Source organism: Cibotium barometz, chromosome 15, assembly GCF_041138505.1.
Source record: "Cibotium barometz isolate CiBa-2024 chromosome 15, ASM4113850v1, whole genome shotgun sequence".
NCBI classification, from domain to species: Eukaryota; Viridiplantae; Streptophyta; class Polypodiopsida; order Cyatheales; family Cibotiaceae; genus Cibotium; species Cibotium barometz.
Genome location: NC_141060.1, coordinates 28,320,014 through 28,336,591, shown reverse-complemented (window position 1 = coordinate 28,336,591; position 16,578 = coordinate 28,320,014). Strand labels below are relative to the sequence as shown.

Here is a 16,578-nt window from a genome sequence, read left to right as displayed (position 1 = left end):
AATATAACTGGTCACATGTATATTGGAAAAATTTGAAGGCTTTGTTATGCCTACATGTGAATGGTTCCAAGGATTTGGAGAAAGGAGTCAGTGAATAAAGGAACCAACACTTGGTATGCAATTTTGTGCAATCATCAGGATGAATTCAAGGATGTATTGAGGCGAATCGACACATGTATATGTCATTGAAAATGGTGATGTTCAATACTCCTTGGGAAGTTTTGTGTGTGAGATTCCTTGTTAGATTTGGTACCCACTCTCACAGCTAGAAGTCTTGTACTTTCCTGGCTGTACCGCACACGTCACGACAACGTGCTATTCATTTATTTTTCAGATATGTTAGTTCCAAAGCAATTGATCCAGCCACGTTGGATGATGCGCGTGTTATGGCAGTGGAGGTGGTTTGTTTGGTAGAGGAGACTTTTTCGTGAACCATTCTCACAAGTCAACTACATCTCATTGTGCATTTAGTGGACGAAATTGCTTTATGTGGCACTGTGCATGCACGTTGGATATTCTTCCTAGAGCGCTTCATGAAGACCTTAAAAGACTTTGTGAGGCAAAGTGCAAGGCCCGAAGGAAGCATGGCCGAGGGTTGGTTGATACAAGAGTCTCTTGTATATATTTCAGAATTTCTTGGTCAAGTGGACAGCTCTTTGCCACACGACTATGGAGCAATGAAGAGGACTTGAGGATGACCTCTATTGTGCCTCAAGGAAAAGGACAGAGTAAATTAATTGATAGAACATTGATTGATGATCTCAATTTCACTTGCATCCTTAATAGTGATGTGATGAGCAGATGGGTTACAAGATATGAGGATGCAAAGACAAAAAGGCAAGCAGAAAGAGCTCTCTTTCGGAGGCAACATGGCTCTCGTAAGGCATACCCTAAGCATCTAGCAACACTTCCGAATGATATCCATGTTAATTGGTTGCATGAGGAAATGGAGAGAGCAGAGAGCAACAAGGGACTACATATCACGGGCGGAAGAATGGGAGTATGCACGAGGATGCATGTTAAAGGTACATAGAACTAATGTTTTGCATTAGTTGTAAAAGTGATTTGCTTTTAATATTTATTCACATTGCTTACACAAATATTGCTTCTATTTTGGTCCAGTGCACTATGTTCAATGCTATAGGGTGTGAAGGCAAGCATTTTCGAACACAAAGAATTGATGAAAAGAGGAATACACAAGATTGCGGTGTCATTAGTAGCTTTGAGGGAGCTAATGGAAAAATGGATGATTATTGTGGCACAATCCAAGACATATTTAGGCTTGACTTTCGTTGTTTCTTTGTGTATGTTTTGAATGTCAAATGGCAAATGAACATGGTGGAAAAAGGGCCTAATGCAATGATAAAACGCCATGCAAGTGGCTATGTAACTATTGACTCTACAAAGTTTTGGCAAACAAAGAAAGATAGGCTTGTATTGCCACAACAATGTGAGCAGGTATGCATTTTTTTACTAATGTGTTTCATGTACATATATATCTAAGCTCGCGTACCCCTTGACTTTTGATATGCTAATTAATTACTGCAGTATGTGTATTTGAGTAGGTTATCTATCTGCCAATGGTGCATGACATTAAATGGTGATACGTCATCCCTATGGCACCACGTTCCAAAGTGATGTATAATACATTCACTGATATGGAGCATATGGAGGATGTAACAAGCCACAATGAAGATGATGTCGAACATGCCAATGAAGATGTTGTGATCGATGATCAAGAAATAAGAGATGATCATGATAATGAGGATGAGCGTGCCATTTCTCATGATCATGAGAATGACCCTACCATTGAGGATGATGGTGATGTTGATGAGGATGATCAGGACATCGATACCATTATTAATGGGGACGGAATATCGATAGTGGAATAAATTTAATCATAGCCTTACAAATTGATCAAATGGATATTGATGTTGATCGTTTGGCAAGGATGGATCTTATTGAAGATGAGATCGAACCCTAACCAATCCATCACTGTATCGTTCTAAATTGATGACATTTCTATTGTATATATGTTGTCTTTTAATTATCATCTCATGATTTATTTTTGAATATATTTCATTGTTGTAAATGCATGTAGTGGGATTGTGTAATGATATATACTGTAATGTACTATGAGATGGTTTAAAGAAAATAGTTTTTAATTTTGTAAAGGAATGGAGTTTTTCTTAATAAAGTACTCGCGTGTAAAAACGCGTGTATATTTGCGTGTATATACACGCGCTGATACACGTGTTTGTGAAACCAGTATACACGCGATTTTAGATGCCAATCTACACGCGCTGGTAGACGCGTTTCTGAAACTTCAATACACGCGAATTTAGATGCCAATATACACGCGCCCGATACTACTTATATACATGTGCGACCATACACGTGCCCGTAACTTATCGCGTGTATTGAATGCATGTATGGCAGTAGTGTCTTGTAGTGCATCGAAATCCTTAGGCTCCTTAGGTTGTACATAACTCTCATAATCTGGGCCAGGACCTCACGTGTACCCACAAAGAGTTTGGAATGCATCACTTCCTTGTAACTTCAGCACTATTTCCCAATAGTTCGAGATATATTATTGGGTGAGCGAAATGCCACACATAGAGCATTTATCCCACTCATGACTAGACCTCTAAATGTCATCAACTAGGTGCTAGCAAAAGAGTTACAGATCGGACTTGTGTGAGACCTCCTACTCCAAGACAACAATGTTGAATTGAGCATTAGGATCTGTATCAACGAACTTGTCCTCGTTAAGGAGGTGGTCATCTGTTGCCTAGGTCCAACAGTGTATTGTTACAAACTTATCGACTATCAGTGAGTTGTGTTCAGTCTCTAAGTGGACGGAACCATGGGTTTGTCTATGGACAAGGACGTGGTGCCAGGGACGTGCCGTCTACCCCTCGGCTCCTACATGCCAAGTTGTGAGGTCGACAGAGGACAAACGGCCTCCATCTGGTGTGTAAGCATAGTATCTACGCAAGCTCGTAAGGCCTAAACAAGCGATAACACAGTACCTCGCTCAAATCCATCGATTTTAATAAATAAAAAATTATAAAATTTTATACAAACATAAACACAAAAAAACTTTATGGAAAGAGCAAATGGAGCCAACTACCCGATATGTCCTGGGAGTGTGCTAGCTAAGTCGATGACACCATCAAAATTGTGCCATGACTCACGATGCCCCCACTGAAATCTTATCTCATTTTTGGAGCAAGGTCATGCATGGAGTGATTTGAGAGAGAAGGCCTATTTGAATGCAGTTTTGATACCAATGTTACATTGCCAATAGATAGCCACCATAGCCACCTAAATGAGGAAGAAGAGAAGGGATCTTGTTCACAACCTAGCCTTAGAGGAGTGTGGACAACAAGATCAATGAACCATTCTGCTTCTAAGCCAAAGAGGCATCACACTGCTCACAAGGATCAACACCTTACAGTGAAAAACCAAGTCCTGGAAACATGCTGAAGACCATGCAAGGCCTTCTGAAACCTGTCAACCACCCCCTCTGCATCCGGAACCACAAAGCCTGGGGTATGAACCTCCTTCTACAAGTAATCAACTGCCACCTGCCTGGCTTTCTGAAAGGTCCCCATGGAAAGAACATCCTCATCTACAGGAGGTTCTTTGTCCCGAATACTACAAGACATTAGATCATAAGTGACCTGTTCAGTTTCTTCTGACTGACGAACACAAGAACTACCAACATCACTACTGGAGCTATCCACCATCTGGTCTGGGAAAGCCTATACCTACTGCTGCAGCATATCTGCAAAAATCGGAATCTTATTCTAGGATAGATTGTGGAAGAGTAGAGAATTCACAAGAATTGATTCAACCATAAAAACCATTGCTTTGCAAGCTTCAACTAAATCAAATCAATTGAAATTCAAACACTTAACAAAATTAAAATACTTAGCTCAATAGACCATATTGGGTGCAATCTTCCCCCCTCTTATGAGTGGCCTCTCCCCACACAAGAGTATTTCTTTATTAGCTTTCTTTTTCACCAAAATTAGGCCATAGCTCCCAAAATATACAAGATGTGCTTTTTAGAGAGCACGACACTCTTGTTTTACAAAAATAGAGTGTCAAATATTGGGACTAGGGTAAAGCCATAAGCTTTAATAAATTCCACATAAATAAATGTATTTTTCCTAAAGTTCAAAATGGAAAAATCATTTGCTAAGGTTGCAAGCTACTATGCTTGCCAAAAATGAAATGTGATGAACCAAGACATTTCTTCCAAAGTAAACTCTTCAATTCCCATAGTCTTCATCACCTGAAAATATAAGCCCAATTAATAATTAAATGAATCCCACAAATATTAAACAGGCACAAATCATAACCAACTCATGACTACGAGGCGTAAGTACTTCCAAGGATCACCCTGCCACCAATACAAACCTAACTGAAATAATCATAGACGGCCTCAAACATACGTCATATACCGCACGTATTAATATTTATAGTGGTGTCACCCACGATATTAACCTAGCCGGCATGACGCAAGAGTAACCTAGGCGTCCCCAAATTACTCAAGAGGGAAAAAAAAATATTCTTCTAGAGGACTTAAAATATATTCTCATAACATCCCTCTTGCTTGAGTTTGCAATTGTCCTCAATTGCGGATTTGCTGGGTTTGAAAAGAATGAAGAATTTCAGGGTAAACTCGGGAAAATTTCTCAGGCATCCATTTAGCATCTTCTTGAGGATGATTCTTAAAAGTCAAAAGATACTTGAAGTATTGATTACCTGTTCTTGTTGTTGTTATCTCTTGGTCAATGATAGCATCAAGAACTAAGACTTCTTCCTCTCCTTCAATAAGAGGTGGTTCCTCATATGTTGGATGAGTAGGAAGTGTTCCTCGAAAAGGTTCCAAGAGATGGATATGAAAAGAATTGTGGATATTCCAATTAGATGGAAGCTCTAGTCTATAGGCCACATCATTAATCTTTTGAAGGATTTTAAATGGCCCATAATATCTAGGCGCTAGCTTAACTGCAGGGAATTTTTCCACACTCTTTAATCGACGTTTTTCAATTCTCAAAAGTACATAATCACCTTCTTGAAATGAAAAATCTTTACGCTTCCTATTTGCTTGAGTTGTATACTTCTCTTGAGCTCTTGCAATACAATCATGCACTTCAGATAAAATGCGATCAAAGTCTCTAACATATTGGTCGGCATCTTTAATCTTATGAGAAAGTCTAGTAGCCGGAATAGGTAAAGCTCTACCATAGATAATCTCAAATGGTTCTCGACCAGTGTAGCAGTATGAGGAGTATTATTATAAGCAAATTGGAGTAGGTGTATGTACTTATCCTATGCATTAGGTTACTGGGAAACATAGGCTCTAAGCATATCTAAGATAGTGCTATTTGTGACTTTGGTCTGTCCATTCGATTCCGACGGATGGAAAGTCGTGGAAAAATCTAACTTAGTGTCTAAGTTTGAGAAAAGAGCAACCCAAAAGTGACTACAAAATTTAGAATCTCTATCAGAAACTATCACTTTGGGTAGTCCATGATGAACAAAGATTTGCTTGACAAATATGTTCGCGGCTTGCTGAGAAGTTAGTGTCTTTTTACATGGAATGAAATAGGCTTGCTTACTAAACCTGTCCACTATTGTCCAAATCATGTCATGATGACTGGAAGTAGTAGGAAAGCCAGTAATGAAGTCCATAGACACTTGTTCCCATGGTCTATCACAGGAATGGGTAGAGGCATAAGCAATCCTAAAGCTTTGCCTTTGTAGCTTTTAATTGCTTGGCAAATGTTACATTCAGCTACAAATTTAGCTACATCATTCTTCAAATGAGGCCAAAAGAATTCTCGAGAAACTACTTGAAGTGTTGCGGAAACTCCTCTATGTCCCACAAATGGTGGTTGGTGCATCTCTTCCAAGACAAGTTGTCTATAAGGTTGAGTAACAGACAATCTTTTCTCAAAGAAAAGATAGCCAGCATTATGAGAATAACTTCCTTGAGGTGTCCAATTGTTTTTACGCAATTTGATCCATATTTCAGAAAAATCTGGATCAACTTCATAAGATCCTTTCATAAGGACAAATGGTTCACTTTCAATAATGGAAATGTTGTTGATATTTGGTCTTCGACTCAAAGCATCGGCAACAACATTTTCTTTTCCAGGTTGGTATTGAATCATAGGTTGGAAACTTTGAATGAAAGATGCCCATTTGATGTGCCTATCTAAAATAAGAGGTTGCGAAAGCAAATGCCTAATGCTTTGTTGATCCGTCTTGATAAGAAATTCAGAACCCATTAGGTAATGCTTCCAGATTTTCAAAGCATGCACTACTGCTGCTAATTCCTTGTCATATGTGCTATAATTTTGCTCTACAGGCTTAAGCTTTCTACTTTGATAAGCAATAGGATGGTTGTCTTGCATAAGAACAGCTCCAAATCCTTTGCCAAATGGTCTTTGAAAATCAGGTAGTGTTAGAATTGGTGCTTGTGTTAAAGCATTCTTGAGTGTTGCAAAAGATTTATCTTGCTTTTCAGTCCAATTGAAATTTGTAGCTTTCTTAAGGAGTTCAGTCAAAGGATGAGCAATATAAGCAAAATTCTTGACGAACTTCCTATAATAACTACATAGGCCAAGAAAAGATCTAAGATCATGTATGTTTCTAGGTGTAGGCCAAGAAGCAATACACTCAATTTTCTTAGGATCTACACGAATCCCTTTAGCCGACACTATATGACCTAAGTATTCAATCTCTTCTTGAAAGAAAGAACTCTTTTCAGGATTGACATACAATTCATTCTCTCTCAAAAGGTTGAATACTTATTCCAAGTGTTGTTCATGCTCTTGTCGATCCCTGCTGAAAACAAGAATGTTATCAAAGAACACTATAACAAAACTTTGAAACTTAAGGAATATGCGATTCATCATACGGCTGAAAGTAGCTGGAGCATTGGTCAAACCAAATGGCATAACCAAAAACTCATAATGACCAGTTTGGGTTCTAAAAGCTGTCTTGAAAATGTCAGATTGAGTCATACAAACTTGATGATACCCAGACTTTAGGTCAATCGTGCTAAAGACCTTTGATCCTCTAAGCTTGTCAAGAAGATCATCTACCCTAGGAATAGGATATCTGTTCTTGACAGTAATCTTATTCAATGCACGTAGTCTACACACATTCGATAAGTTCCGTTCTTCTTCTTAACAAGAAGTACTGGAGCTCCAAAAGGTGAACTACTAGGTCTAATAAGGCCTCTCTCTAGCAAGTCTTCTATTTGGTTTTGGATTTCTTTTTGCTCTAAATTGTTGACTCTATAGGAAGCTTTACAAGGTGGAGAATTTCCAGGTAATAAGTCAATACTATGATCCTCAGGCCTAGACTTAGGTAATCCTGGAGGTAGATCTTCCATGAAACAGTCACTAAATTTGGAGATAAAAAGATCAAACTTTGGACTTTTGGATGTGTCAGACTCAGCATCAAGCTGGTTAACCCATACCATATAAGTCTTGTCTCTTTTTCTTAGAGCTCTCTTTGCTTGAGTGTGACTCAACAAAGGACTCATTTCTCCTTTGACTTGACACTGGAGGATAATATTTTCATTGTCCTTCCTTAGAGAAATGCTATGAGTGTCATAGTCTATAATAGGATTGTATTTTTGTCTCCAAGGCATACCCAAAATTATATCTACCCCTTGTAAAGGTGCAACTAAGAAATCCCTCTTTTTTGTTAAAGGCTTGATGCATAAATCCAAATCTTTCACCTATTGCATGCAATTATACTTTGTTCCAGTAAATGCTGCTTTGACTTTATAGTGCGTAGGTGAAGAATGAACATTTAATGCTCTAAGTGCCTTTTCAGAAATGAAATCATGTGTACTACCATCATCATGTAAAATAAGAACTTCATGTCCATTTATTGTTCCTTTTATTTTAAGCAAAGAATGAACATGAGGTTTACCTTCTTGTTCTGAGTAGTCTGGATCGGAATTACCCTCTTGCTTGAATGATTCTTCTTCATGGTCGTCTCCTTTAAACAAATCCCGAGCGATTCCACGTGATTTACGAGACTTGGGCTAGTCGAATTATTGATGAAATAATTTTCTACACTTTGAAACCTGCTGAAACAGTCCTGTAAACCTTGTCCAATCTCTGTAATATTTTTTGAATTTTTTTTAGAATTTTTCAAAAATGATTTTGGAATTTTCTGGCATTTTCTAGGTAATTTTTAAGCCTTTAAAAACATGTTAATCACTTTTCTGCACCCAAAAATTTCAGATTTGGAAACCTTTTGTATTTCTCTTCAAATTTGAAAATAGGAGAAGTAAAGGCTCAAAAAAAAGTGATGTGACTTGTATAGGGATTGGGAAAAGTAAGATTAGGATTAAGAGTTGATTAGGCTTATCAAGAGGATTAAACACTTTGGTTTTTTTTTAAATCACTCCCACTCGTCGTTTTGCGCCGGCAGGCTGCCGCCGTGCGCCTTCTCCATGAATTTCTTTGTGTGATTTTTTTTATGACTTTTACATGATAATTGTGCTCCGTCCATTATAGATTTGCTAGTGCTTGAAGCTTTCTGATTTCTGAGAGAATACTGTGAGGTTTTTGGCTATGAGGATTTCATCCATGCGGTCAGATTTTGATTTCACTGAGTATTTAGAAAAATCACTTTTTGATAGAGGGATGGTTTTGCAGGGTGGTGAGTGGGTTTGAGAGTAGATCTAGTTTTGAATCTTTGTCCTTTGGGTAAAGACCTACAAAACACCCTTCTGTCCAATGGATAAATTCCTGCAATTTCTTGATTTTTGAGAAGTTGAAGCCCTTTCCTACCTTCTCCACAAATCTCCTAGCCCAAGCTCTGATACCACTGCAACGGGAATCTTATTCTAGGATAGATTGTAGAAGAGTAGAGAATTCACAAGAATTGATTCAACCATAAAAACCATTGCTTTGCAAGCTTCAACTAAATCAAATCAATTGAAATTCAAACACTTAACAAAATTAAAATACTTAGCTCAATAGACCATATTGGGTGCAATCTTCCCCCCTCTTGTGAGTGGTCTCTCCCCACACAGGAGTATTTCTTTATTGGCTCTCTTTTTCACCAAAATTAGGCCATAGCCCCCAAAATATACAAGATGTGCTTTTTAGAGAGCAGGGCACTCTTCTTTTACAAAAATAGAGTGTCAAATATTGGGACTAGGGTAAAGCCATAAGCTTTAATAAATTTCACATAAATAAATGTATCTTTCCTAAAGTTCAAAATGGAAAAATCATTTGCTAAGGCTGCAAGCTACTATGCTTGCCAAAAATGAAATGTGATGAACCAAGACATTTCTTCCAAAGTAAAACTCTTCAATTCCCATAGTCTTCATCACCTGAAAATATAAGCCCAATTAATAATTAAATGAATCCCACAAATATTAAACAGGCACAAATCATAACCAACTCATGACTACGAGGCGTAAGTACTTCCAGGGATCACTCTGCCAATACAAACCTAACTGAAATAATCATAGACGGCCTCAAATATACGTCATATACCGCATGTTTTAATATTTATAGTGGTGTCACCCACAATATTAACCTAGCCGGCATGACGCAAGAGTAACCTAGGCGTCCCCAAATTACTCAAGAGGAAAAAAAGAAATAATATTCTTCTAGAGGACTTAAAATATATTCTCATAACAGTATCCAAACTTAAGTGGCCATTACCAGACTTCCACTCATCACAAACCTGAGGACTTGGGAGAGAGAGTGCTGAAAGCTTGTAAAAGCTTGTAAACTCCATTCTCCACTCCGCCTTCCCAAACCACCTGGCCTATTGCTTTGTCCCAGAGAGCAACAAAATGCTCATCAAACTCCACCCATACGCCAGTCTGGCAAACCTGATGTCCATTATTTCCAGGTGCACAAAAGCTGGAGTTTTCATGATTGTTGTTGAGGAATCCTCACCCTTCTCGGTCTTTCGCTTGGAACACTGCGTCCAATAGTGGCCTTTCTCGCCACAATCATTACAGGTCCTCTCTGCCTTTAGTTTGTCGTGGTCAGCGGTGGACTTCTTCTCAGAAGACTTCTCCGAGGAAGCCTTCCCTTCGCCCGTGTTACAGCCTTTCGACCGTTGGCCAGTAAAGGCCTCCGAACCTCCACCTTGAGGAGGGTTCGTGAATCGTTCCTCCTGGTCCAAGACCATGGGCACAAGCTCCTCCCACGTGATGGTGCTGAGCCTGGTAATCAAAGATGAGTAAAATGCTGAGTACTGAGAGGGCAAGTGCGACAACAACGTTATGGCCATGTCCTCTAACGATATCTCCTTCTCCCAGCCTAAAGAACTTCTTGCTGAAGAGCGTGCAGCTTGTTAATATGCTCCCGCATCATCATAAAACGACTTTGCAGGGCGGCTCATAACCCGCATTTGTACTTCCAAGGAAAACCTCTTCATGGGCGATACCCTGTTGTAAAGAGAGGCCAAATGCTACCATATACCTCTGGCCAGCGTCATATGCTTTACTTCCTGGTACACATGAGTGCAGTCGGCCGCATTAGAGGCTCCTACCAGCCTGTGGTGGCAGCCACCCACATCATGGAAAAAATGGGAAAAACATACGGGGAGTGAGGAAAAATGATAAAACACCTATACAGGGCGGGCACACCCACAACAACAGAGGCCATGGCGTCTGATAAAGACAGGAGATGACTTCTAATAGGAAATAGGGCACATAACATTTCAGAAAGAGACTTGCCAAGGGGTTGATGTGATAGAATTGATGTATATATGTGTATGTAAGTGTTGGTTTATATATTATGTTAATAAAATGAATAATGGTGCTGTGGTCCAGTTGATTTAGACCATATAGTCTGAGATTTGATGATCTGACTTCTTGCCGAGGAGACTCTTGCACATACTGGTTTTCCTAACAAATTCTATCATGTGGTAGGACTGTAAAGGTCCAAAGACCAAAAGATGGTATTTGAAGGAAAAGCAACCAGTCTATACATTTGTTGCCTTCATTGAGAATCCTTTGGGTAGATGTCCAATGGTAGAAGTATGGACTAAAGGAGAGTATATGGAGAAGCAATCCCCAAAAGGCTGCACTACAGAGGCTATGATTTCTACTTGTATGCAACTAGGTTATCAAATTTCTTGGGAGCAATCCTCCTTTGTCTGGGAGGATGAGAGGTGGGATTTGGTATGCAGTTTGTTAAACAGTGAAATGGTGGGAGTTTAGGAAATGATATATTTGAGTCCTGTATATAACTGTGTGGATAAGTTCATAATATAATATATTTTCCCCCCAAAAAAGGAAAGGTTTAGTGGAGCAATGTCGTCTAAATTCAAGGGATTTGTGTGGGAATGCTATGAAAGTCAAATTAATGATGAAGTTAACTATGTCTTGGGGAGATTTGTGTGGGAATGCTATGAAAGTCAAATTAATGATGAAGTTAACTATGTCTTGGGGAGAGATGAGTGGAGAGTCACACCATGGGCAATGTCAATATGGACTTGGGGAGACAGAGGTGGAGAGTCACACCATGGGCAATATGAACACAAATTTTACAATCTCATACAAATTGGAAAACGAGAAGGTATGGGATGACCGCTATGGTAGAGGGAGTTGAAAAAACGTAACCGAAAGTGGATTAAAGGTTTGGAAATATGTGTCCAGTGGCCACTTTCTTCTTAAAGGTTCATGCGGACATACATACAGGGGCCCTTTAAGAAAGTAGAGACAAAAGAACACTCGGTTTCTCCTTCTCCTTTGCAACAAATTGAAGCATAGGATCTTAGAGATTTGCTGCTGCACAGTATGACTTGACCTTGTATGGCTATAGGCTTAAGAGATAGCACTAGAAAGGCCGGCAAAAAGATGGGTTAGACAGCTATATAAAGGCAAGCAGTTGGCATTGGTTTCATCGAATTAAGCAAGGGTGGAAGGATTAAGGAGTGCGATTAGTTCAAGAAGAGTAGCTTCTGAGTGACTGCAGTTGGCATTGGTTTGATCAAAACAAGCAAGGTTGGAAGGATTAAGGAGTGCGATTAGTTCAGGAAGAGTAGCTTCTGAGTGACTACAGTAGCATAAATGGATTTAATTAGTGTCGACCAGCTGGTGATTTCGCCCCCGCTTGCCTTGGACCCAAAGCCTGGCGACGGCGCTGCACCTTCTGAAAAGCAGAAAAACTTGCTCTCACGACTGATTGATCTCTTCAAGAGTGTGAGGCCCGGATCGGATGTCACAAAGTTCCAAGTAAGCAAGCATTTTCCATCTGGTTTTTCTTCACAGGAAAGTAGCAAACGTTTCTTCACAGGAAATACTGTTTGTCTAAAAGCAAAAAAAAAAAAGGTGAGGAGGAAATATTAAATATTATGAACAAGCGGCTAGCCTGTGAGATAGAGAGAGTCCAGCGGCCAGCCTGTGTGTGTGTGAGCCTGTGTGTGTATGAGAGAGAGAGAATCGTGTCCACATACGAGAAGGAAGAAAAGAGAAAAGGGAAAGCCACATGCTACCATAGATTCCTCTTGTAAGACTTTCAATTGGTGGATTTGTGTGTATGGTGTGTACTGTCCTCCCCATGTGAAGCCCCTCTGCATCCAACTTGGGTTCTCATCGTCGTGGAACCCAACAGTTCTACCAAGTAAGCTACATGCTAATCGGCTTGGTCCAAAATTCTAATATATCACCTTTTTACAAACTATTTGTAGTTTTATCATCCAGTCCCAAAGTTTTTCTTGGTGGTGCATTGATGAGATTATAGGAATATGTTGCAAAATTACTAAGATCAACACCCTTTAAAAAAGAAAAAGAAAAAGTGAGTGTGAGTAGGTTTTCAAATTGACTTGTATAGGTTGGGAAATCTAGGGATGGGTAAAAGATCATGCTCAAGAATAAGGAGTTACTTGTTTACGTTTTCTTTATTAAACAGCTATTAGTGCTTAATAAGTATACTTGATTTTAAAATAATAATAATGTGTACTTGATTTTAGTATGTATAATTTGAAAAATGAAAACAATGATCGTTTACACTTATCAACTTGTTTTGTTTTAACATGTTGTCCTAATCTACCTATGCATTTTTTAAAATGAAAACAATGACCGTTCACACTTATCAACTTGTATTTTTTTTTACATGTCCTAATCTACCTATGCACTTTTTAAAATGAAAACAATGATTGTTTACACTTATCAACTTGTTTTTTTTACATATCCTAATCTACCTAATCACTTTTTTAGAGCCCTAACATAATGTATATTTTTTAGAGTCCTAGCATAATGTGCATTTCAAATTCATGGTTATATCTTCTCCCTTTTAAGGTACACCCCTCCCCCCTCCCCCCCCCCTCTCCTCTCTCTCTCAAATTTGAAGATGGGGATGATGATGATCTTTCTATTATTTTAGGTGCCAATTCAATTGAACATGCCAAAGTCCCAGCTACAGATGTATGGAGAGAGTGTATATTGTTGTGGCAATGACTTGTTGGGTACTTGTGCAAGGGAACCCACCCCTTTACAACGTTTCTTACGAGTGGTGGCATGGCATATCTCAACCACAAGGCTCGCTCCTTTTGCACAGGCCCCTTTCAACCCGATCTTGGGAGAGACCCATCATGTGTCATGTGGAAACCTCAACGTCTTACTAGAGCAGGTTCTCCACACTAAGTTTTGTAATAAATTTGTATGCATGCATGTGCACACACACAAGAGGGTGAAGAACATGCATAGTGTGTGTGTCTTCAGTAAATTATATGGCTTTGCATATAGATGTTTAAGTGTTACATGTATATTCAATATGAATACCATACATTTGTATCCTTCTTTGCTCACATTCTTGTGGCTAGCATGTAAATGTCCACACATGCATGCACTCGAGTGTCCATAATATATGGTATATGGTACACATTTACTATACACAAGATTTTCTATATTATTATAACTTAGTCATACATGTATACATGCAAATCAAGATACAAAATGGGTTTGCCATTGCTAAAATGATTAATACAAAGAATTTCAACTCACAGGTCTCTCATCACCCACCTATAGTAGCCATGTATGCAACAAATGAGACCGCAAATCTTCGATTACAATGGTGGCACAATGCATGCCCACGGTTTTATGGTAAGGCTACTCATATCTCATGTAATAATTAAAATTTGGTTCTATTAGACTTTTTATTTTTAATTGGAATAGCTTTTTAGCTTTTCATAAAATTCAAAGAGTTTCTTTTTTCATGTTGATGGTCGGTCACATTAAGATCCTAACATGGGTCATCAATTGTGTAAAAAACCCAAAAAATGTTACGTACTACCAATTCAAATAATTCCCTTTGGTAATGTCTTATCGTTTAATTATGATGTGATATAGATATTGTGAGAGTTTTGGTCCAATAGATGGTGGGAATCATTCCTCATGTGGGTTGCAATAAATGAGGTTATTCTATTTTTATGTAAGGGAAAAGTAAACGTGACTAAGTTATTTTTCCATAATGATAGAAATGTATGCATGTCTAATATCACTTGGAGGGTACTTTTGGTTCATGATTATTAGTTATGATGTATTAGGGAACAAGGTGGAGGTGACCATCCAAGGGAAGAGATACTTATGGCTTGATTCGCACAAAGAGACTTATGAGATGACATGCCCAAAGCTCTTGATTCGACTTTTTCCCGCACCTAGAAATGAATGGGTGGGAAACACAATAGTCAAGTGCAACTCTTCTGACCTTGAAGCCACTTTATGTTTTAAAGGGAAACCGTTCTTTGGCTTAAGAGGAACTTTGGGTCAGATAAGTGGACAAATCCTTGACACCAACAACAATACATTGCTTTATGAGCTCAGTGGCAGTTGGAACAGGTAGGCTATATGCCATTTACTATCAAAGAGTTTGAATTTTGTTTTAAATTCATGAAGGGAAATTCAAAGCTGCCTACTAGCTTGATTAATGAAGGTTTATTTCTGTAGATATTAGCAAGAAAAGGCTATGATTAGTGAAGGGAAATGGAGGTTTTATTCTTTAGAAAAAGAATCTATAATAAGATGAACAAGATAAATATAATTCTAGAGTTTAAATGAAATTAAAGTGGCTTTTACTATGAAGGGAGAATCTTTCTCTACCATAAAACTTATGATTCATGCATGCCTAGCCCCTTGAAACATACCTTTGCATATACATAAGATGTAGGATTATTATATGCACTAATACAATTAGATATGATATTGCTTATCAATTACATGCCCATAGGTTTTGATATCTAACAACCCTTCACTTTGTAGAGTCAAATCTAAACAAATCTACGGTCTTGTGTAAAGGAATCATTTAAACCCTTAGAAAAAGAATCTAAAATTACATATAAATTAGGGAAGGATTTTAGGGAGATATTCAATCCATGTGAGGATAGTCTTGTATTGCATTGTGCAGAGTGGTAATGATGAAGGAGGTAAAAACAGGGGAGACAAATGTTTTGTTTGATGCTCGAACTTCTCTTACCAATTTGAAGTCTCCTATGTTGAAAAATATAAATGTGAGATTCCTTAACACTCTCCCGTTCTATCCTTTTCCACATTCTTGAAATAGAGGACAATAGGCCTATTGTTTTCAATTATGTTTATAGGTTTTTCAATTCAAGCATCATAAATTTTAACAATGCATGTAAACATGTGGCTTGTAATTGCATGTATTGTGTAGGATCTAAAGGAGACAGAGTCTATAGTGGTGTGGAGAGAAGCGATGGATGGTTTGGTGAGGAGGGAATGGGAGGCTGCTAGGAAGGCTAAGCATGACTTGGAGGAGAGGCAAAGGGCCCTAGCCAAGAAACAAAAGAAAGAGGGTAAGCCTTGGACTCCCAAGCACTTTGAGCTAGATGGTGACAATTGGCAATGGTGCCACATAGGTCAATCAGTAAATCAAGCTCCGTTAGTGGTCTCATTGAACCCTTAGATCTCTCTTTAGTCCTTGGATGACACTCATCACAACCACACATACACATACACAAGTTAGTCCTTGGAGTCCTTGGACCAACTTAAACCAATATTCATCACAACCACACACACAAGTTGACTATAAAAATGGCTTCTCAAGTGCACGGGTGAACGTGCTATCCTAAAAGAAACTAGATGCAATCTCAATGGATGTTACGTAAGTGGAAATTGCAAGATAGATTTTTCTATTATACTTGCTTATTTTGTATGCTTAAGAGAGTAGGTTTAGCAACATGGCATCTAAAAAGAACATGTATGATTACCAGTGGAATATTTGCAACCTCAATGTAAATGCATTCGAGCTACCCACCATTTATCCTTGTATTTGTAAGATTTACCAAATGACATGCCCACAATCAACTCACAAGTACTTATTGTAAAGCCTTTTTATACTCCAAAAAAAGAGAGTAATGTGATCATGTAAAGCCTCTCTTGTTCTCACATATTTCTCATGAGTATGCATTGGCAAATGACTTATGTCACAGTGGTGTAGATGGAAAATGACTTTTGTCACAGTGGTGTAGATGACTTGGGGTAAACTACCATTGCAGTGACACCTTATTTACTAGGTTGTAGTACACGAGAAAATTTATAGT

At 38.5% G+C, this 16,578-nt stretch overlaps 1 protein-coding gene across 1 annotated transcript; it reads left to right on the top strand.

Annotated features, from left to right (window-relative positions):
- Positions 1-11,733: 11,733 nt before the first annotated feature.
- On the top strand, positions 11,734-16,173 carry LOC147631135 (oxysterol-binding protein-related protein 4B-like). Its single transcript, XM_086809481.1, has 6 exons — positions 11,734-12,253; positions 13,404-13,649; positions 14,026-14,122; positions 14,566-14,857; positions 15,423-15,525; positions 15,690-16,173. Exons 1-6 carry the CDS (start codon positions 12,089-12,091, stop codon positions 15,939-15,941), a joined length of 1,155 nt encoding a protein of 384 aa, XP_086665607.1. The 5' UTR covers positions 11,734-12,088; the 3' UTR covers positions 15,942-16,173.
- Positions 16,174-16,578: the final 405 nt, after the last annotated feature.

Coding starts and splice junctions, on each gene's coding strand:
- LOC147631135 (XM_086809481.1), top strand. CDS start 12,089: ATGGATTTAATTAGTGTCGACCAGCTGGTGATTTCGCCCCCGCTTGCC. Junction 14,123..14,565: donor TGCATGCCCACGGTTTTATG/GTAAGGCTACTC, acceptor ATGATGTATTAG/GGAACAAGGTGGAGGTGACC. Junction 14,858..15,422: donor CTCAGTGGCAGTTGGAACAG/GTAGGCTATATG, acceptor TGCATTGTGCAG/AGTGGTAATGATGAAGGAGG.